Genomic DNA, 22,647 nt, shown 5'->3' on the forward strand with positions numbered 1-22,647 from the left:
TGAGAAAAGAGGAAGACAGAGGTGGTGTTTCATATTAAATGAGTAAGTCCCAAGGCTGCTGATCTATGGATTGCAAATACTAATTGTGAAAGGACATCCACAAAAGGCAATTCTGATTAATTTATTAGCATAAGACATTTGACACTTAATGTCTTGAAACTTCAGTCACACAGAAGGCATTATGTTCCAGCCACAATAAAATGTAGAAAATATTCAAACTGCCTCCCTTTCTACTGAATAACTTTACTTTAGCAACTTGAGAGCAGCATTAAAAGGTGCCAAATTTTCACAAGATTTCAGCCACTTTTGCACATTGGGCGGAACAGCATTTGTGCTCCCGGTTGTCTGAAGTGCACACCAGGCCACAATATCGGCTACTGTTAGTTCATTTCCCACCAGCCAGGATGTCTTGCCAAGAGCTGCGTTCATGGATCGTAAAACGGCTGCCTTTTCTTTATTGCTCCCTTCTTGCAGTTGGAAGATGGCTGTGTCGACCCAGCTGTCTATCAGAGTAGCTGTAACCGCGTTATGCTTCTGACCAAGTAAGGAGAACAAGAACCTAGCAATGTTTCCTTCTCCTTCAATGGGACACATGGTTTGAATGCTGAACTTCATTTGGGGTTTTGACACTGAAATGATAATCACAGCATTAGATAAGAGGAAACACTTTAAAGGAGCAGATGGGTTGTATTTTAAGTATACATTCTAGTCATGTTTCCAAAATCCTAGGTAGGTTTTATTACTTTTAGTTACAAATCAAAATTCTACTTATGGTATTGTTTGTGCAATTGAGTATTATGCAGCCCTACAGATGTTTCAGGGCTGCAGTTCCCATGAGCTACACTGCCTAGGACTGATAGGAGTTGGCATCCAACATTTCAAGGGCTACATGATTTCCATTCCTGGTGTAAAAGCTAAACAGTAAGTCTAGTCCTTTCAGCAGTTGGAAAGTATCCCCAAAAAGAGCTGAATGGGAAGTTGTATGCAGAGGCTCACTTCTGCCATAATCCTAGTGAGGCATTATATCTATTAAAATACTTACATCTTATTCTTTGTCACAAGATGTACAGATACAATAATAATATTTATTTGTATCCCGCCTCTTCCTGTTTTGGATTGAGGCGGGTACAAATCACTTTAAAACAATGAGAGTATATTAAACAATTTAACAATTAAAGTAATAATTTACACAATATGAATGTTTCCAAATTACTGCATTTCTACATCTGCCTTTTGAAAGCAGTGAATCTACATGGACACAAATACTCTCATGTTGTAGACAGATGGTTGCAAAGTCCTTGCTGAGATCCACATTCAGTACCACCCATTTCGGGCATGATATAAAAGATGTATCATGCAGACCAAAATACTGTTTTCATTAATTGTATTCCTAGCTGAGGAGTCGGTATGGGGCACTGGTCTGAATGTAGGATTAGGACTCTGAAGAATGGGGTTTGATTCCCTACTTAGCTATGGAAACTCGCTGGGTGACACTGGGCAAGTCACACACTCTCAGCCCCCCAAAATGCCATGATAGCCTCACCTTAGGGCCACCATAAATTGTCTTGAAGGTATACAACAATTCCTAGCCAGGGCCTGATCTATCTATCTTTGAGCACAAATCTGTCATTTTAGGCCTACCATTCAAGTTTACAATTCAGATAAATACTGAGAAATTGAATACAGAGGGTTAAGCAATTACTTATTGTAGTAGTAGCAACAGCAGCTCCTTCTGTCTGTTACTAGATGTCTCCTTTCCCCCAACGTGTCACTTACCATCTTTCCAAATTAGTGTAAAGCCCAATTGGTATTCATGCCGTGACTGCTTCTTCGCCTGTTCACCAAAGCATTTCAGGAGGTTTTCTGGGACACTCTTCACAGATGAGTGTGTATGAACAGCTGACAGTATCTTGTAAGTCTCACACAGCAAGCTGTGAAGTACTAACAAGGACAGTGGAGGATGTGATGGGTTGGCATTGATCACAACATCCTTCAAAGCACCATAGTCCTGCAGCAAAACAAGTGAGCATTATTAAGTTGTTCAAGTAACCCTCATAACTTTAGGACTTTTCCAGGACATCAGTGTATCCATACTTAACACCATATATTTCGTTTCTCAGAAAAACAGTGTACAGTAATTACAGATGTAGAAAGATCTTTGCTAGGGGCAAAACACCTGAGTTCATAGACTGTTCATATGCTTGCTTTTCTACCCTCTCAAATGAAATGCCGAATAGAGACATGTACAGCCACAGGAATAAATTGTATATGGGTGACTTTTGCATCCCTACTGTGAGTGTATTGGTTGAGAACCAGAAGCGCAAAAGATTTGGGATCCTTAAAAGACTTAGTGTGCATTGCCACACCATTCAGCCATGCATGAGTAAAGGAGAATGACTGCCCTGCAACACAAATTCTGCCTTGGATCCAATTTAATTATACTTAAGTCAACACACTGACATTGATGGAACTCAATTTAATCTACAATGGTAGAATTCAAAGACATAGCTGGGTTAGTCTGTAGAATCAGTATATATAGAGAGATCTTGTAGTACCTTTGAGACTGAGAGAAAAGTTGGCAGCATGAACTTCCCTAGACTTCAGTCTACTCCCAAAAAACAAAAGAACTACAAAGGTAGATTGGGAAAGAGAAATAGCAGAATTGGAGTTCATCCACAAATTACAGTCCCCCAGCAATGGATTGAACAAAGGTAATGGCTTCCTGGCACAGAACACACATTAAAGCACTATCTGGGCGTCCTACACTCATTTATTTGCTTCACCACAGGCCAGTTCCATTGCCATGCTGGACTTTCCACATCATTTCCATGCACAAGGGATTCTGAATTCAAATTAACCTTCTCAAACGCCCAGGGCATACATATGTCTGTCCTTGGCTTACCACTCCACTAAATGCATCTGAGGAAGCATGAAAGCTCATGCTGCAACTTCTTTCTTCCAGTGAGTCTCAAAGGTGCTGCACAATCTCTCTACATTCTCCATTTAATCTAGTCAAGTGTATGCGCCATTAATGTCATTCATTCATTCACTATCCCTACATCTTGATTCAATTCAATTCATGACATTTATTATTGGATTTTTCAAACTTAAAGCAGTAATATACCAAGTGGCAATATCCTACAAAGGGGTAGCAGAACACCTGCTGTTAAAAATGTGTTGCTTAGTTGTGGAAAAACTGAGTCATTTGAAGTTTGGCCAGAAAGCCAGAGCCACTTTATTTCAGAGAGAAGCCTCTGTCTCCAGTGGCTAATCCACTCTCTAGGCAGGAAATGCTCTCTCAAGACAAGGTTAATCTGGACTTGCCTTTCCAAGTAAGCTATCTAGGTCTGCAGCATTGGCAGCCAAAGGAAGGTGTTCGTCTGCCTGGATGATGTTTGTAGCGTCGAAGTCTGCATCCGGCGTCTGGATCATCTTTGAGAGACCATCCACAGCAGCCTTCAATTCATATAAACGCTTCAGGATCTCCTCCTGGCGAGATTCAAGGGCCTGAAGCGATGGATCAACTTCATCCTAAATGAAGATTATATTGTCATCCATGCAGCCATTTTAGCATTCTCTACAAACAAAACTGGGATGGATGTAGTTTTTAAGTCTCCGGTGTTTTACATGCCGGCTCTCAATGCAAACGTCAGCCACCAAACGCCATAAAGGCACCTGGGATGCTGCCAATACATGCCAGTTAAAGACAGGCCAATCAGGTTGTAATTAAGGCACTAAATCTTCACAACCAGAAGGAAAACCTCAGCTCTAGGTTTCACCTTTTACTCAAAGAGAGAAGGAATTCTTGGATCCTTTCTCTCCTGTTCATGTTGTTCTCTGTCCATCCTTCAGTTTGACGCCACGTTTAACTTCCACGGCTGAATGCTACGGAGTTATGAGAGCTGTAGTTTTGTGAGACACTTAACCTTCTTTGTCAGAGAGCTCTGGTGCCACAACAAACTACAATTCCCAGACTCCCACAGCATTGCGCCAGGGCAGCCAAAGCCATCTCAAAGTGGATTATTTCTGCACTGCGGATGCAGCCATATTTTATATACATAGAGCCATAGAGTTGGAAGAGACCCCAAGGGGCATCCAGTCCAAGTCCATTCTTCTGCCATTGACAGAGGGCCATCCAGCCTTTCTTTAAAGACCTCCAAGGAAGGAGACTCCATCGCTCTCTGAAGAAATGTGTGCCACTGTCAAAGAGCTCTTACTGTCAGGAAGCTCCTCCATATTCTGGCCACACAGACATATATGTCTCTATATACTTATATATGCATATACACATATACATATTTATATACATATATATATATACCTACACACTTATATATATACACACACATACACACACATACACTTACACCTCTTTATACACACACACACACATATCTATATACTTATATATGCATATACACATATACATTATATACATATATATATATATACACACTTATATATATATATATATATATACACACACACACATGTATACATCTCATATATACATACACACATATAGACACACACACACATATATATATATATATACACACACACACATATATATATGGATAACTGTATACTAACATATATGTGTGTGTGTGTGTATAAATAGTGATATATATATATATATATATATATATATATATATAGTTGTGCCTATATGTGTGTGTGTGTGTGTATATATATATATATATATATATATACGTGTGTGAGACACAGCCGCCTATTTGACACCGGAAATCGCTCCAGAAAGGCAGGGAAAGGCCAGGCCTCGGAGGGAGGCGCCTGAGCGGAAGGCGGAGGTGGCTTCTGGCCCGGGGGAGAGGGTCCCTGGGGCTCTCCATCTGGGGCTCCTACCTGGCCGTTCCTCGTCGGAGAGGAGGCTTCCTCGGAGGCGTCGTGGATGTTGCGCATGCGGTACATGCAGCTGGGCCTGTGCTGGGCCTGGACCTCCGCCGCCGCCGCCGCCTCCGCGCCAGGGCCGCCGTGGAAGGGCCTCACCTTGTACATGGGAGACATCCTCCTTCTCCTCCGCCTCAGGAGGACTGGAGCCACTGAGCCCGGCACGAGGAGGAGGCCCCGCCGCCCCCTTCTCCCTCTCGCTGGCCCTCTCCTATTGGACGACCCGCCTGTCTGTTTTCCCCGCCCTCTTCTCTCATTGGCCCGACTCGGCGCGTCCCTTCTTCCGATTGGTTGCCTCTTGACGGAAAAGGCGGGGCTTTCTCTGCCCTCGTCGTCGTCGTGACGTAGGGGGAAGCTGACGCAAGCGTCGGAACGTTTAGAGCTATGAAAAACTTAGAGTGATCCACAAAGCTCTAAGGCGACACTGCGACTCGCAGAGTCTATACGCGGCGACTCGAACGGGGCTCCAACCCACGCGCTCCTTTCATTGGTGGGCCAGAGGAGCCAATAGGAACGCCGCGTTCCAAAAGCGCCAGCGGTGATTGGAGGGAAAATGTTTAATGCAAATAGGAAGTGGGCGGGGCTTCGGGGCTGCTGCTGCTGAGAGGCTGCAGAATAGAGGCTCCTTTGGTTCTGCAGAGATGGCCAGGAAGGACCTTAGCTCTGGCTGCTTGGCTCATTTGCATGTCATTTGCATATTGAATTTGAATGCTTAAATGAAAAGAACCAAAGGAGAAAGAGCCAGAAGCCAGTCTCCTGCTGCAGCCAAGATGGAGACCCCTCCCAGGTAACTCCTCTCCTTGGTCTCTAGGTCTCTGAAGGCTGCCTCTGTTGACCTGACTTGGAAAAAAGTAACTTCTTAGTAACGAGTAACTTCCAGCTAGTAACTTGGTATGTTGTTGGGTCCCTGCTTTGCTAAAGGATGCTGGGCTACAGAGTCAAAGGAGAGACCAGGTGTCCTCACCTCAAAGGAGGACAAGGCATGGCAAAATGTAGGACATCCAAGGGGAAAATGTGGGCAGGGTGACTAGTGTCCTCCTTTTCCAGGACACGTCCTCCATCCCAGCCTTGGGTCCAAAATGTCCTCCATTTTGAGCATGATGGCTCAGAAGCATGAAATAACATTTCTATGAGTGTTTTTATTTTTTAATAATAATAATAATAATAATAAACTTATTTGTGTTTCCCTGCCTCTCCCAATGGATCGAAGCGGGGCTACGGACTACTAGAATCAATACATATGACACTCTTTTAAAAACATAACAATATTACATCAATGATATTACATCAATACCCTTCAGATAACAGTACAAACCCCATCAGCTGTCCAGCATCCAGGGGCAAGGCAGAATATTGTTGTCAGCAGGGATATAGGTCTGGAGGATGGTGTTTCCAATAAGTTCTTCCCGGTTGTTCTGAGGGTGCGATGTAGAGCCATGTAGGGCTTAGAGCCATGTAGGGCTTTATAGGTGATAACCAACACCTTGTATGGCGCTCGGAAGTGAATGGGAAGCCAATGAAGATCTTTCAGAATAGGTGTTCTATGGTCAAACCTAGATGCGCCGGTGACCACTCTGGCTGCCATGTTTTGTACTAACTGAAGCTTCCAGGCTTGGTACAAGGGTAGCCCCATGTAGAGCGCATTACAGAAATCCAAGCAAGAGGTTACCAGAGCATGTACCACCGTTTCAAGGTCTCTTTGGCCCAGGTAGGGTCGCAGTTGGCGTATCAACCAAAGTTGATAGCAAGCACTTCTGGCTGTTGCATCTATTTGAGATGTCAATTGCAGGGACGAGTCCAGAAGTACTCCTAAACTGTGAAGTTCGTCCTTCAGGGGAAGTGTGATCCCGTTCAGGACAGGTGGACAAATTTCCTTCCCTGGCCCCAGGGAACCTATCACCAGTACTTCCGTTTTCTCTGGATTCAGTCTGAGTTTGTTTTCCCTCATCCAGCCCATTACCGACTCCAAGCAGGCATTCAGAGGAGAGACTCCATCCTTAGTCACTGCATCAGTCGGGGACATAGAGAAGCATATTTGGGTGTCATCAGCATACTGATAACACTGCGCCCTGTGTCTCCGGATTATCTCTCCCAGCGGCTTCATGTAAATGTTAAACAAGGTGGGGGACAAAATAGCTCCCTGAGGGACCCCAGATGTCAGTTCCCTTTTAGAGGAGGAAGTGTCCCCCAACTGCACCATCTGGAATCTGCCAGAGAGATAAGAACGGAACCACTGGAGCACAGTGCCCCCGATACCCAACTCTCTCAGGTGTTCCAGAAGGATACCATGGTCAATGGTATCAAAAGCCGCTGAGATGTCCAAAAGCACCAACAGGGTCACACTTCCCCTGTCAATGCCCAGATGGAGATCATCGACTAAGGCGACCATGGCATTCTCAACTCCATAACCCGCTCTAAAGCCAATTTGAAATGGGTCCAGATAATCGGTTTCATCCAAAACTGCTTGGAGTTGGAAGGCGACCACTCTCTCAATCACCTTACCTAAGAATGGCAGCAAGGAGACCGGTCTATAATTATTTCTCACCAGGGGGTCCAGGGAGGGTTTCTTGAGCAAAGGTTTAACTATTGCTAATTTCAAATTAGATGGAAATTTACCCTCCCTGAAGGATGCATTAATTATGAGTTGTAATAATGATGTTACTGCATCGCCACCCTGGGCGGTCAGCCAAGAAGGACAGGGATCCAGAGAGCACGTTGTCTTCCTAACACTTCCAAGGAGCTTGTCCACTTCATCGGTATGTACAAACTCAAAGGGATCCAGTTTAATAGAGTCCACGGAAGCTCTGGACACCTCTTCTATTGTTTCTGATGAAGCGCCAGCGTCGAGATCTGCCCTTATCCGAGAGATTTTATCTGCGAAGAAGTTGTTAAAACCGTCACAGCAGGCCTTAGTTGGTTCTAAAATAAGGTTCAGAGTGGGAGGAAGCTGAGTCAACTCCCTCACAACCCTGAACAGCTCTGCTGGACGTGACTCTGCAGACGCAATACGTGCAGCATAGAACGAGTTCTTTGCTGCACTTATTGCCACTCCATAAGATTTCAAAAGAGCCTGATGGAGTGTCTTGTCGGATAAGTGCTGGTGTCTCCGCCAGCTGCACTCTAGTCGTTGCACGGCCCGCTTCATTTCCCAAAGAGCTTCTGTATACCAGGGTTTTTTATTGGAAGCGGGCCGGAAAGGACACTTAGGAGCAATACTGTGTATAGCCCTGGAAAAATCGTTATTCCAGATATCGGTCAGGGCATCAACAGAATCGCCGTCAGATACAACCATAAACCCCTCGAGGGCTTCTTGGAACCTTATGGGTTCCATCAGCCTTCAAGGGTGGACCATTCTAAAAGGTCCTCCACCCCCGGGGAGGACTTGGGTAATTGCCTTAAGTCGCACCTTGACTAGGAAATGGTCCGTCCATGACAGAGCAGAGGTATTGCAAACCTCTGCCCACAGATTATCCCAATCCGTACTAAAGACGACATCAAGCGTGTTGCCTGCGCAATGTGTCGGACCCAAGACTAATTGGGACATGCCCATGGCCATCATGGAAGCCATGAACTCCCAAGCCGCACCAGTCAGATCTTGTGAGCTGGCCTCAAAAGGGATGTTGAGGTCCCCCAGCACAAGAAGTCTGGGAGACTCCAGCACCAGCTCCGAGACAGCTGTGTCAGCTCAGCTAGGGAGTCTGTTAGACCAACAGCATCCCCAGACTGTCCCTAGCCTTTAGGGTCAGGTAGATACACTCGATTAAGTCAGTTTTCCGGATGGAGTTCCTAGTCAAGGTAAGGGTGTTTTTGTGGACTATGGCAACCCCTCTCCCCCGCCCACATGCCCTGGTCTGCTCCTTAACGGTGTACCCAGCTGGGAGAGCCTGTGCCCACACTGCATTGCTCTCAGCCCCCAGCCAGGTTTCAGTAATGCAAACCAGGTCAGGTTTTTTCTCATCCAGAAGGTCTTGAATAATGTGGGCTTTGTTCCTGATTGACCTGGCGTTGCATAGGAGCAGAGACAGGGCCTGTGGTACGGTTGGACTGGCCCTCGGTTCTTTTGGGTTAGCAGGATGGATGGAAGGCAGGATAGGTATTAAGCATCGATCCTGCCTTTCCTTATGTTGCAATTCCACCCTCCTACAGCTATATCTAATTAATATATAATTAATATAGCTATATTAGTAATGTCCTACATTTTTCTTTGAATGTCCTACTAGAGTGATGGTGATTATTGCTATTATTATTATTATTATTACTAGGTTGTTGTTGTTGGGTGCCTTCAAGTTTCTGATACTTATTCTCAGGTACTTTTATTCTTTTGTGAATAAGATGAATGTAAATTGGGTGCCTTCCAGCAAGAGTTAAATGCAAATCAATACAGTACTTACTTACATCCTTTTAAGCCTGAGTTGCAACTTCTGTTTGCGTCTCAGTGCCATTTGGGTCCCATGCTAAGGCTGGAAACCCAACTGTTTTTCCTTTGACCAAAAGGGCCCAGTCTGCTAAAGCCATCAAGCCAATAGACCATAAGTCGGTCCACCAGATCTGTTCGGGGCAAGTAGTGCTGAGTCTATGCACCGCAGTGAAAGAGCTGGTCGAAAACAGCATAGATGCCGGCGCTACTACTATCGGTAAGCTTGGGGCTGGTTTGGGGGATCTGGACTTGTGGGTGTCTTTTAAGAGCCAATATTGCATTTTCTTTTAAATCCTGAGGCTCAATGTCAGAGTTTTCGGGGAGAGAGAGAAACCCTCCATTTCAGAATTGTAATGATCACAAATTGGAAACATACCAGAAGTAATATATAATCTAGAGAGCAATCTTGACCTAAGGAGTTTATCACACGGGACGAATCCCATTCAGAAACTAAGTTTAAACTGAAAACGTTGTTTTTCAGATGACGTTTGGGGTTAACCAGAACAGAAAGCTGGAAAAAAAGAGCATTTGCAGCATGTTTTTCAGACGACGTTTGCGCAAAAGAGAAATAACGCAAAAATAAGCGAAATGCAAAGTCATCAAAACCAGCTCCTTTTTACTTTTGCTAAATTCCAAAAATACAAAGGAGCTCTCCATTCGGATTATTTTCGCGTTATTTCTCTTTCACTTCAACACATCTGACAAACAACACCCGGATTTTAAAATCCCGTTTCTACATGGGATTTGACCAATAAACTCCTAAGATTGTTTTATGCCACACATTGTAAAGGGTTAGACACTCTCCAGCAGTTTTCGGACTGCGTCTCCCAGTATTCTTCACTGTTGCCTATAGTGTCCACGGCTTCTGTGGGTCGAAGTCTGACAACATCTAAAGCCTGTTTTAAAGCCAAGTATGTGGCTTGGCAAGTATTGTTGGAACTCAGGCCCTATACAGACAGACCAAAATAAAGCTGCTTCTGGTCACTTTGGAGGTATGCTGTTTAAATAATGCATGCGTCCTAAGAGTCCGGAAGCTGCGCTAAAGCTGCAAAGCCTTTATCCACCGTAGGAATGTCAGCTGAACATGTAAAAGTGCTTTGTAACTTTTGGTTCATGAAACGCTTTGACTAACAAATGTTGTTTCTGTTTTGTAGAAGTGAAGCTGAAAGATTATGGAGCAGATCTCATTGAGGTTTCTGATAACGGATGTGGCGTAGAAGAAGAAAACTTTGCCGGCTTAAGTAAGCTCCATTCAAAGATTTCAATCTGCAAATCAGATCATTTTGGCACAATGAAAGGGAGGGTCGCCAGACGCAGCAGGACTATATCAGCCAACTTTGGAATAAGTAATGCATGATGTTGCGATCCGAAGAGAGGAATGCAGTAAAACCATTGACCCTAAGGCCAAATGTAGGAGTGAGAGACTAGATATTGCTAGTATGCAACTCCTATCAGTTGGAGGCAGCAAAGCCAATAGTATATATTGATGGCAGCTGTAGTCTAACAACAGTCTGAAAACACACTTTTCTATTCCTTGTTTAAAAATATATAATGCAGCACCTTTGAGATGCTGATTGTTTGCTAATGATTAGTTTCTTCTGTGTGATATCATAAGCAATATATATGTTTTAATTTGTTCATTTGAACCCCCCTCCAGCTCTTAAACATCATACGTCTAAGATACAGGATTTCTCTGATCTTATACATATTGAAACGTTTGGCTTTCGAGGGGAAGCTCTGAGTTCCTTGTGTGCTTTAAGGTAAGATGCTTCTCCATAAAGGCAAAGCAATAGCTAAAGCATTTTTAGCCTCATGTAGAGAGATCTTGTAGCACCTTTGAGACTAATGGAAAGAAAGAAGTTGGCAGCATGAGCTTTCATAGACTTCAGTCTATTTCCTCAGATGATTTTGGATCTTCCTCAGATGCTTTATAACTATGAGATTTATTAAAACTTCTGGAGCAGAATTGGAGGCCAAGTTAAAAAGACGAGAAAAGCAGATATCACCATTTAAAACAGATATAGCTGTTTTATGTATCTATATATTTCTTTTCTTAGCCTGTTAGCATTTATTTAGTAATAACAAAAGTGCCTGTTCTTCTTGCAGTGACGTTTCCATTTTCACCTGTCACAAGTCAGCAAAGGTTGGGACGCGGCTGGTGTTTGATCACAATGGGACAATTGCCCTGAGAGTCCCTTATCCCCGCCAACAAGGGACAACAGTCATTGTGCAGCAGTTGTTCCATACGTTGCCAGTGCGGCACAAAGAATTTCAGCGCAACATTAAAAAGGTAGGAGTAGTTGAATGACGGATCTTGGATTTCAAGAGTCCCAAGACTACTGTTTTTAAAACTGCAAAGGAAGCCTTCTGAAGGCCTTTGTTGAGACAAGATCAATATATTGGTAATCTTTAATTGTGCATCTGCTGTGATAAGACAGACAGACAGACAGACAAGATATAAAATGAATAAATGAAAATCACTTTGTAACAATGCTGTGATAGAGCAGAGTATAAACACACAATTTTAAAGTAGCAGAGAGACTTCACAACCAAGGTATATGATTCCTTTGCTTATTAAAACCTCTGTATATAAAATCAATTGTAAAAGAGAGGTACAAAGTTAAAAGTACAGTTGGCCCTCTGTATTGGAAGACCCGGCCCAATGTGGCGCTCCTTCTGACCACCATCTTGAGGGGGAGAGAGGCAGGCCAGCAACAACAGGCCTCGCCTGCAAAGACACAGAGCCCTCCTTCCGACCACCATCTTGAGGGGGCGAGAGGCCTATGTGAGAGAGGCGATGAGCTGGACTTTCCCCCTTCCCTATTGTCATTCCCTTCTTCTTTTGACCATCCATTAAGAACCCAAGCCCTTCCTCCATTCCATCTGCCTTGGTCCAGGCCTTGGAGGTAGAGAAGAACTGCTGGACCTGATCCCCTTCCCCACCACCTCTCCCTTCTCCTTTTGTGTCGTGTCTTTTTAGATTGTAAGCCTGCGGGCAGGGAACCGTCTAACTAAATAGTTGTATGTACAGTGCTGTGTAAATTTACAGCGCTTCATAAATAAAGGTTAATAATAATAATAATAATAATAATAATAATAATAAGTACACAGCCACACCGACATGGCCGTGCACACGATTGCGTTGTTAATGGTTTGGATTTCAGTATTTTACAAATGCATTTCACTAGCTGTTGTAACGCTATGAATGTAAACATAATAAATGTGGTGATGCTGGATGAGAATCTGTCAGCTGCTTCTGAGTGATATGAGGGAAGAATGGTATAGGGCTCTAAAACACATCCCTGTCCTTATGTATTCCTTAGAAACTAATGGTTTGGTTCTTGTTGTTCCCAGGAGTATGCAAAAATGGCTCAGGTGTTGCAAGCATACTGCATCGTTTCCACAGGGGTCCGGATTACCTGCACCAATCAGGTTGGTCAAGGGAAGAAGCAAATTGTGCTATGCACCAATGGGAACCCTAGCATAAAAGAAAACATCGGAGCAATATTTGGACAAAAACAGGTATTATCACTACTGTTACTATTATCATCAGTACAACTAGTTGCTGCAGTTAACTGAAGATCTGGGATGCCACAACCCAGATGTAAAAGGAGGGATGATGACCAATTGAAGCAGTGTTGGTCAGTCTCATCCTGAGATAGATAGAAAAACCTATGCCCCATTAAAAATATTAAACTTGAGCCCAAAATTTAACAGTGGCCCTGTACAGACAGGCCAAAATAAAGCTGCTTTGGGTCACTTTGGAGGTATGCTGTTTAAGTGACGCATGCGTACTAAGAGTCCGGAAGCTGTGCCAAAGCTGTGCTCTAGTCCTTAGGACTGGATCATGGCTTTGGTGCAGCTTCCAGACTTTTAGGACGCATGCGGCATTTAAACAGCATACCTCCAAAGTGACCCAAAGCAGCTTTATTTTGGCCTGTCTGTATGGGGCCAATGATAGTATATTGAGAATGCATCTGGGATTTGAAGGAGATGCTTTTAGCTTGAAGATTGCCTAACTCTGATGTTATTCCTCTAACTCAAAAGTTCTGCACCTGTCTTAGCATTAAAGACTTCAATGGCAGGCGGTATTACCTTTGGTAAAGAGAAACTCAAAATGGCTGCCTGACTAATTGTGCTTTCTAATAGGCAGCAGATCTGTGAATCATCCATGTCTGTGTGGTGGCAAGTCAGACCTAGAGAGGATATAAATGGAGTAAGTGAAAATAAATCCATAAATCATGTAAAATCCTGCTGGCTCCTATTTCTTATCTAGGTGCAAAGCCTGATTCCTTTTGTGCAGCTGCCTCCTAGTGATGCCATCTGTGAGGAATACGGTCTGAACCTGGCTGATATGCCCACAAAGCTTTATACGTAAGTAGATCCTAAGTCCTTTTTTCACCTTAGTGTCTAGAAGACAGAGGCATAATAATTTGGCCAGAGTAAGAAGTGCATAGGGTTGAAGACCTGAATGTGGCATGCTGGCTATGTCTGGCTCGCTAATATACTGTTCTGGAAAGGTGAATGAAGGATTCAGTTTGAAACATCCGTTCCCTGCTTTTAAGGACATTGGGATCAAAAGAATGAATGTCATAAGCAGAATCTGTCCACTTATTGCATTTAAGGAACAGTGAAGAGTTGTTGGGCTTTTTCTGGATTAATTCACTTCCACTTCTGTCCTTTTGAAAGACATGTGTATCAAATGCCATAGCTTTTCCTCCTCTTCTTCCATTGAACGTTATCCTTTACATTTTGAACTTTGACCAGGATCACAGGGTTTGTTTCCCGTTGCGATTCTGGCGTTGGGAGGAGTACCACCGACAGACAGTTCTTCTTTATTAACCAGCGGCCGTGTGACCCAGCAAAGGTACAGTCCTCTTTAAGAACATGTGGCTTCCTGGGCCTTAGGTTTGTTTTCTCCAGCATTGAGCCTATAGTTTGTCCTTTGGCATATGCCTGGCTGCAGAAAAGGGTAAATTAAGATGATGGTTTTGAATACAGACAGAATGCAAATGCAAATCTGGTTGTGGTCCTTTCTTGTACTTGGACAGGTTTCCAAACTTGTGAACGAAGTGTATCACATGTACAACAGACACCAGCATCCATTTGTTGTTCTTAACATATGTGTGGACTCAGGTGAGTCACCTGCATTTTTCTGGGGGGTAAATTACGTGTAAAAGCATTGTTTGTGCTAGCATTTGAGCATAACACCCAGATCTAGGCCATGAGAATAAATTTGGATCTATTTTTCTTTCTACTAAGAAGGGATGTCCAAAGGCTAAACCAGAAGATAAATATACTACCTGGTGGGCTTCTTTTCTTTCAACAGTCCCTAAGGACTGGAGCGTGGCTTTGGTGTGGGTTCTGGACTCTCAGGACGCATGCATCATTGAAACACCATACCTCCACTGACTCGAAGCAGCTTTATTTTGGCTGTCTATAACAAGCCATAGATATGCAGGCATCAATAAGGAAATTCTTCTAGACAGAATTAAATAGAAGCCTATTTTCCCCATCTGCTACTTCTGCTTTATTTTGCACACTTAAAAACTGCAGATACGATGATGGCCAAAATACCTGTCTGTGAAATAAATAAAAGTGAAGGGTCTTCTCTCCCACCGACATTATTAATTTTTAAAAACATATTTGTTTTATTTAGAGTCTGTTGACATCAATGTAACACCTGACAAAAGGCAAATATTTCTGCAAGAAGAAAAGCTTTTACTAGCAGTTCTAAAAACTTCAATGATGGGAATGTTTGGAAGTGAAGTTAACAAACTTGTCCTCAGCCAGAAGCTGATGGATGTTGAAGGTAAGAATGACAGCCGCCATTTATAAAAACCATCTTCGTATGAGGATTGAAACTTTTAAGGTTGTGGAGCTAATTGATTTGGAGGCCGAAGCCCATTAGCTTAATTGTATTACGGGCTGAGTCTCTCTTATCCAAAATGCTTAGGACCAGAAGAGTTCTGGACTTTGGATTAAGGCTCATCAACATAAGGTCCATTCAGTTGGTCATACAGCTAGGTTACTACTTAGTGTTATGAGCACATTGACTAAACATACCCAGTTTTTATGGTTGCAGACCTTTGCATGGTTACCTAGGAGTAAGCCAAACTGAATATAACAGACAAATCTGAATAGACATGCGCAAGATTGCATTGAATGTAGACACTTGGTTTGCTGTGCCATTCAATACTGAGCAGTCATTGGCAAGCACTGTCTCTCTTTGCATCTGAATTGGTGCTTGACATAGTCACAGTCTTCCTGCAACTTGGGTTTTTAATCGCATCTTAAACCCTTTCTGCTTATTCTTCCTTAGGAAACGTTAAAACTGGAGTTCAAAATGAAGCAGAAGAACCTGTCTTGGAAACGCGTGATTCCTTCTCTCAGGATCTGGGTGGAAATGCCAAAATAGCAATGACCGTGGCCAGACTTCGGGAGTCATTTGCTCTCCACCGTATTAAAAAAGCCACTGGTCCGAATGCTGAAAATCCCAAACAGCAATGCCCTTCCTCCAAACAGCAAAAGCTTCCCATGTTCTTTAGTGTTTTGGATTCCCCGGATGAAAAGACTGCCTCCAACCAAATGGCCAAGGATTTAAGCAGGCGAGTCGTTCACAGAAATGCCACGAAATCAGCAGAAGAGACCGATTCCGGTTGCAGAAGTAGTGCCTCCGCAGACTCAGATCTGGGTTCAAGAGCTCCAGAGATGGCTATCTGTCTCAGTTGTGAAAGCGCAGCTAGTTCCCCTGAAGAAGAATCCCAAGTTCCTGAAGAAGGAATCCAGAGTGAATCTTCTTTGGGAACAGAATGGGACTCAGACCAAAGCCAAAGGAGTGCCTTGTCCCAGAAATTGCACCCTTCGTCCCCCAAAGTGAAAGGCTTGAAGATCAGCTCCTCTCTCTCGCAGGGATCCAGTTCGTGGGAAGAAAAGGAGGTCCAGGACTCTGTGGTTCTTTCTGAATATGACATCCCAGTGGAAATAGCAAAGAGGACTGTGCCTCTGAGCTTCTCTCTGAGGATCCTGAGAGAAAGAGTGAAGACGCTGATCGGGAAGCAAGAGAGGAAGGCTGAAAGGCTGAATTATAGGAGATTCAGGGCAAAAATTAGTCCAGGAGAAAACAAAACGGCAGAGGATGAATTAAGGAAAGAAATAAGGTATTGGTGCTTGCCTATTAATTTCCCTTTTGCAGAATAAGATTGCATCCCTGGCTTTGGATGTATTTGCAGATTAGTATTGAAGAAGCTTTGAGAAGACAGTGGGCTCTTGGTATCTACTAGGGTTTGGGTCCAAGACACTCTGCGGATCCCAAAATCCATGGATGCCCAAGTCCCATGAAATACAAAGAGGTAGTAAAATGGTGTCTCTGATATAAAAAAGTAAAATCAAGATTTGCTTTATAGAATGTATTTTGTTCACAGTATTTTCAAACCGTGGATGAAAAATCCATGGATACAGAATGCTGATTGTAATAAATCGCCTCCCATTCAGTGAAAGTGTTTCCTTTCCGTCTGCTGTGAGCCATCGCTTCCTTCCTCTGGTTTCAAAGTCCTTCTAATCTCCATTAAGAGCGGTTCCCTGTGTTTTTCAGGGCGAAGGATATACTGAGAGAGTTCATGTATGAACGGCTTATTAAACAGTGGGACGGTGGCTGGATGGAGCTTTATCTTAGGACCTCAGTACTTTTGTTATGAGTCTTATAACCTCCTTTTTTGTTTTCCTCCCATGTACAGTAAAGAGATGTTCGCTAAAATGGATATCGTTGGCCAGTTTAATTTAGGATTCATAATAGCCAAGCTGAACTCGGACCTCTTCATAATCGATCAACATGCGTCTGATGAGAAATACCATTTTGAGCAATTGCAAGAGCACTCTGTTCTTCAGGGACAGAAGCTGATTTCGTAAGTGTTTTCTAAGGGACTAAAGGGTCTGAGAAGAGGGATAGTTGGTCACACGCAAAGTGAAGTCCATCCATTGGTATCAGCCTTGTTGCTTCTTACAGTCTGGTGTATCTTCCTTGTAGCTGCTCTGCATGTAACCCAGCAAACAACCAGATACAGTGGTGCCTCGGGTTACGAAATTAATTCGTTCTGCCATTCCGTTCGTAACGCGAAAATTTCGTAACCCGAAAAGGTTTTCCGTTAGCGCTGGAAGCCTATAGCATTTGAATTTCGCGCCGAAATTAATTTCGTAACCCGAAAAATATTTCGTAACCCGGAACAGTTTTTTCCAATCCAACTTTTTCGTATCCCGGAAATTTCGTAACGCGGTCATTTCGTATCCCGAGGCACCAGTGTATAAATATTGAACAGTGCCAATAAGCTTTAGCTGAAAGGCCCTATCTCCCTGTGTAAACCTGCCCAGGTTTTAAGGTCTTTGGTCTCAGTTTTAAAACTGAGGCTTTCTCATAGTCTTAGCAGCATCAGAAGGACATTTGGGGAGGACCTGGGAGAGAGCCTTCTCTTGTGGGATTTCCTCTATGTAAAAGGAAACAGTTTGTGGTGGGGTTGTGTTTATCCATTTATTATGATCTGAATTTTTATATTATTTTAATCTGCTTTTTAATTAATTTTTAAACTGGAATACTATTTAAATGTGTTTCATGGTAAAGTGTAATGAAGTTCTTTGGAGGAGATGTGGTTATCCCAGAATGATCCTGGAGAAAAGTGGCAGTTTCATCTCATTGACTTCAGAAATGACTGTATTCTTTGGTCTCTTGGACTTTTTCAGGCCTCAGGATCTAAATTTAACTGCTGTAAATGAAAGCATCTTGATAGAAAACCTGGAAATCTTCAGAAAAAATGGTTTTGATTTTGTCATTGATGAAGATGGTAAGTTCCTATCTAAAATATTTACTATTCATTTACTTACTTGAGTGAGACTGGGATATTAGTCACATCAAAGATACAACCATTCCTTCTGTCCATTTGCCTACTTCCTCTCAGGCTTACTATCCAACGTACCTAATATTGAATGGCTAGTTTGTCCCTCAGTTTACATTTGAATAGGATTGGAGGCCAATCAATATATTATGCCTAGAAAAGCTAGAATTGGGAAAGCAATTGGTATTCAGATGAGGGGCCTAAAGTAGGCATTGCAGGTCCTTCATGGGAGATGTCTCAAGAAACCAGGATGGATGACTAAAGAACTTCCAACTGAGTTAAGTTTTAAACGGGACATGCATAAGAAATGGAAAAATGGGGAAATCACCAAAGAGGAATTCAAACAAATAGCGAGCCTGTGCAGGGGTAAAGTCAGAAAAGCCAAAGCACAGAATGAACTCAGGCTTGCTAGAGAGGTTAAAGACAATAAAAAGGGCTTTTTTTGGCTATGTCCGCAGCAAAAGGAAGAAGAAGGAAACGGTAGGGTCACTGCATGGAGAAGATGGCAAAATGCTAACAGGAGACAGAGAAAAGGCAGAATTACTCAACACCTTCTTTGCCTCAGTCTTCTCAGAAAAGGCAAAGGAAACTCAACCTGAGGATAATGGAGCAGAGGACAGAAAAGAGGAATTTCAGCACAGAATAAGCAAAGAGATAGTAGAGGAATACCTGTTTAACCTAAACAAACATAAGTCTCCAGGACCAGATGAACTCCATCCAAGGGTATTAAAAGAACTGGCAAATGTATTATCAGAGCCATTGGCAATAATCTTTGAAAACTCCTGGAGAACAGGAGAAGTGCCAGCAGACTGGAGGAGGGCAAACGTTGTCCCCATCTTCAAAAAGGGGAAGAAAGAGGATCCAAACAATTATCGTCCAGTTAGTCTGACATCAATACCAGGAAAGATTCTGGAGCAGATCATTAAAAAGAGAGTCTATGAACATCTAGAAGGCAATTCCATAATCACAAAAAGTCAACACGGGTTTCAGAGAAAGAAGTCATGCCAGACAAATCTAATCTCTTTCTTTGATAAAATTACTATCTTGGTAGATGAAGGGAATGCTGTGGATGTCGTATATCTTGATTTCAGTAAGGCTTTTGACAGGATTCCCCATGATATTCTTGTAAACAAACTTATAAAATGTGGGCTAGACAAGGCAACTGTTACATGGATTTGTAATTGGTTGACTGACCGACCCCAAAAGGTGCTCAACAATGGCTCCTTTTCATCCTGGAGAGAAGTGACCAGTGGGGTCCCAAGGGCTCTGTCCTGGGCCCAGTGCTATTCAACATCTTTATCAATGACTTGGAGAACAAAATTGGGGACATATTTATCGAATTTGCAGATGACACCAAATTAGGAGGAATAGCTAATACTTCAGAGGACAGGATCAACATTCAAAATGACTTGAATAGACTAGAAGGCAAGGCCAAAGCTAACAAAATGAACTTCAACAGGGAGAAATGTAAGGTACTGCACTTAGGGCGGAAAAATGAAAAGCACAGATATAGGGTGGGGGACACCTGGCTGAATAAAACTACGTGTGAAAGGGATCTGGGAGTCCAAGTAGACCACAAGTTGAACATGAGTCAACAGTGTGATGTGGCAGCTAACAAGGCCAATGCAATTTTAGGCTGCATCAATAGAAGTATAGTGCCTCTAGATCAAGGGAAGTAATAGTGCAACTCTATTCTGCTTTGGTCAGGCCCACCTGGAATATTGTGTTCATTTCTGGGCACCACAATTCAAAAAGGACATTGAGAAACTGGAGCGTCCAAAGGAGGGCGACTAAAATGGTGAAAGGTCTGGAAACCATGAAGCCTTATGAGGAACGACTCAGGGAGCTGGGGATGTTTAGCCTGGAGAAGAGAAGGTTAAGAGGTGATATGATAGCCCTGTTTAAATATTTGAAGGGCTGTCATATTGAGGAGGGAGAAAGCTTGTTTTCTGCTGTTCCAGAGAACAAGACCGGGAACAATGGATGCAAGCTGCAAGAAAAGAGATTCCACCTCAACATTAGGTTTTAAAACAGCCCTCTTAATCACAAACACCTCTGTACTCACCATTTATGTTTGGATACCCTTTGCTACATTAGAGCATGAAACATTAAATTTAAATATTCCCATTTGGGATTTAGATTGGAAGTGGGGACATTTTTAATATAAATGTCAAAACGTATATGTCTGGTTGTAAAAACTAAGATTTCTCTCCAACCTTTAACAGTAATAAAGTGTTTTTAAACCATGGTTGTAAAATCTTTCAGCTCCTGTAACCCAAAGAGCGAAGCTAGTTTCTTTGCCAGTGAGCAAAAACTGGACTTTTGGTCCACAAGATATAGAAGAATTAATCTTCATGTTAAGTGATTGCCCAGGAGTGATGTGCAGGCCTTCCAGAGTAAGGCAGATGTTTGCTTCTCGGGCCTGTCGGAAGTCTGTGAGTATTGTCTTCGCTTTACATGGTCCTCAGGAATAGACTATATACTTTATATATGGCATGTTTGTTTTTGAAATGTATATTAGCAATGTGAAAAAAATTGTGGAAGGATAAATGACACAGAGGATAAAGAAACAGACAAAGATAAAGCAAGGGCCCACTTTACTCTAATATCCAAATCAATAAATCAAACTACATTTTCAGATGCAAACTAATGGTGGCATAGTCTAAGTTCAAAGCAGGAGAAGCTCCATTTCTATCATTACTGGGAGAGATGTCCCTTTGGGACCAAAGACCATTGAAGTTGTCGATTTGTGGCGCTGGCCATATGCCTTCGGAGATTTTCAAAGGTCTGCCAAGCTTTCTGAGGAATAAAACCAGTTAATCTATTTACAAAGATTCAGTTCCCTTGAGGTCACAAACCTTGTTGGAGAGAATCATTTTGTGATATCCAGTTGTGAGGAGGACATGTCTTGCAATTATTAGGGTGCCAAGAAACCCTGATCTCTATTCATGCATCTTGTAATGGGTTGAAATTTGCAAATATACCCTTCCTGTTAGGGCTTTGTTGGCCACATTTTAACTAAGGTGGCAAACCTGTGTTAGGCTGTATCACTTCCTACCGTTTGTAAGTTTCTCTACGTTTAGATGTTCCTGCCTACGATGAGTAAGTCCTTGGAGATAGAAGGGTAGTTTGGAAGCGTTTCCCCAGACATTCTCTTGTTTGTGTCTAAGACTTTGTTTTGGTAGGAAGAAGCTCTCAAGTGTATTAGTCTCCTAAAAGAAAGATGCTGTGGTCTCTAGATACTGAATAAAGGGATGTAGCACCTTTGAGACTAACTGAGAGAAAGAACTTGGCAGCATGAGCTTTCATAGACTTCAGTCTACTTCCTCAGATGCTTTTGGGATGTTGCTTTTAAGAGTAAAGAAGTGTAATTACGGCATCACATAATTGATGGAAATGTCAAGAGATTGGTACTCCTTGTTTTTCCTTCCTCAGGTGATGGTTGGAACAGCACTGAATGCGAATGAGATGAAGAAAGTCATAGCTCACATGGGAGAGATTGAGCATCCTTGGAACTGTCCCCATGGAAGACCTACAATAAGGCATATAGCCAACCTGGACCTGATTTCGCAAGAATAACAAGCTCTTTCTCTTTGGATTTCATTGTGAATGCAACTGTGATCTTTTGGGATCCTCTTTGATCGTGAAACTCTCCATTCTGACTCAGCGACAGTTTTGTGTTGCCAAAGAAATACTGCTTTATCAAATGGGGAGACAGTGGCAATACTGAGGCAGAAAGATGTTGGTGAATGAGTTTTGCCTGATGTCCGTCTACCTTGCTGTATTTCAGGCTGCATCCCCAGATCTCAAAGTGACATCTGCAAAGATTGGAGGTTTTCTTCCCTGGAGCCAGGACTGTCTGAAGTGGCATTTCCGCCTTTGTATAAAATAGGATTTTGCAGATCTGTGGATATAAACTGTATTCCTTCGCTCAAAGGTTTTCCCCAGTCACAGTTGCTTTCTCCCTTTTGCATATGTGAAAAGGGAAGACAAGAAGTGATAGCGGACAATGTAGAGGTATGAGAACAGGAAAGGATTGTGAGCCAATAGTGTTTTCTCTTTGGTTTTCCTACAGTCACCTGATACGTCTCCCGCTTTTTCTCTCTGGTCGGGTGCTTTCATGTCTATATAGCTTCCATAGGCGCATTGCTCTGGTAATGTCCTATTTCTTTCATCAGATATTCTGGGTATACAAAGCATTGCTTGGACATACATTTTCACAACTTGGGTGGCCCCATGTTTTTATATGGGATAATATTTTTAAAACGTAGTTGTGTGTTTGTATATACATATGTGTGCATTAAATATTTTTATACTTTGTGCCTTGACTTCCTTTGACGCCTATCTATGGCTGCATTACTTTTAACCAGGGAATTCTAGAAACTTCCTTCTATCAGGTCTCTCCTGAAGGTGCCTTGCAGTATTGCCAAGAAA

General features: G+C 42.8%; 2 protein-coding genes across 2 annotated transcripts; one reads left to right on the forward strand and one right to left on the reverse strand.

Moving 5' to 3' along the window:
- Positions 1 to 107: 107 nt before the first annotated feature.
- On the reverse strand, positions 108 to 5,108 carry AIMP2 (aminoacyl tRNA synthetase complex interacting multifunctional protein 2). The gene is made up of 4 exons (XM_089540560.1): positions 4,867 to 5,108; positions 3,325 to 3,531; positions 1,777 to 2,008; positions 108 to 629 (listed from the first exon to the last, which is right to left on the reverse strand). The coding sequence occupies exons 1-4, from the start codon at positions 5,026 to 5,028 to the stop codon at positions 244 to 246; spliced, it is 987 nt and encodes a 328-aa protein (XP_089396686.1). The 5' UTR covers positions 5,029 to 5,108; the 3' UTR covers positions 108 to 243.
- A 454-nt stretch (positions 5,109 to 5,562) lies between these two features.
- Positions 5,563 to 22,503, forward strand: LOC149306401 (mismatch repair endonuclease PMS2-like). Its single transcript, XM_089540557.1, has 15 exons — positions 5,563 to 5,698; positions 9,406 to 9,545; positions 10,483 to 10,569; positions 10,986 to 11,088; positions 11,435 to 11,618; positions 12,683 to 12,850; positions 13,605 to 13,702; positions 14,096 to 14,195; positions 14,380 to 14,464; positions 14,988 to 15,140; positions 15,651 to 16,488; positions 17,065 to 17,232; positions 18,062 to 18,162; positions 20,479 to 20,648; positions 21,649 to 22,503. Exons 1-15 carry the CDS (start codon positions 5,628 to 5,630, stop codon positions 21,790 to 21,792), a joined length of 2,610 nt encoding a protein of 869 aa, XP_089396683.1. The 5' UTR covers positions 5,563 to 5,627; the 3' UTR covers positions 21,793 to 22,503.
- The last annotated feature ends 144 nt before the right edge of the window (positions 22,504 to 22,647 follow it).

Source organism: Sceloporus occidentalis, unplaced genomic scaffold (genome assembly GCF_023333645.1).
Source record: "Sceloporus occidentalis isolate IW3139 unplaced genomic scaffold, rSceOcc1.0.p SCAF_10, whole genome shotgun sequence".
NCBI classification, from domain to species: domain Eukaryota; kingdom Metazoa; phylum Chordata; class Lepidosauria; order Squamata; family Phrynosomatidae; genus Sceloporus; species Sceloporus occidentalis.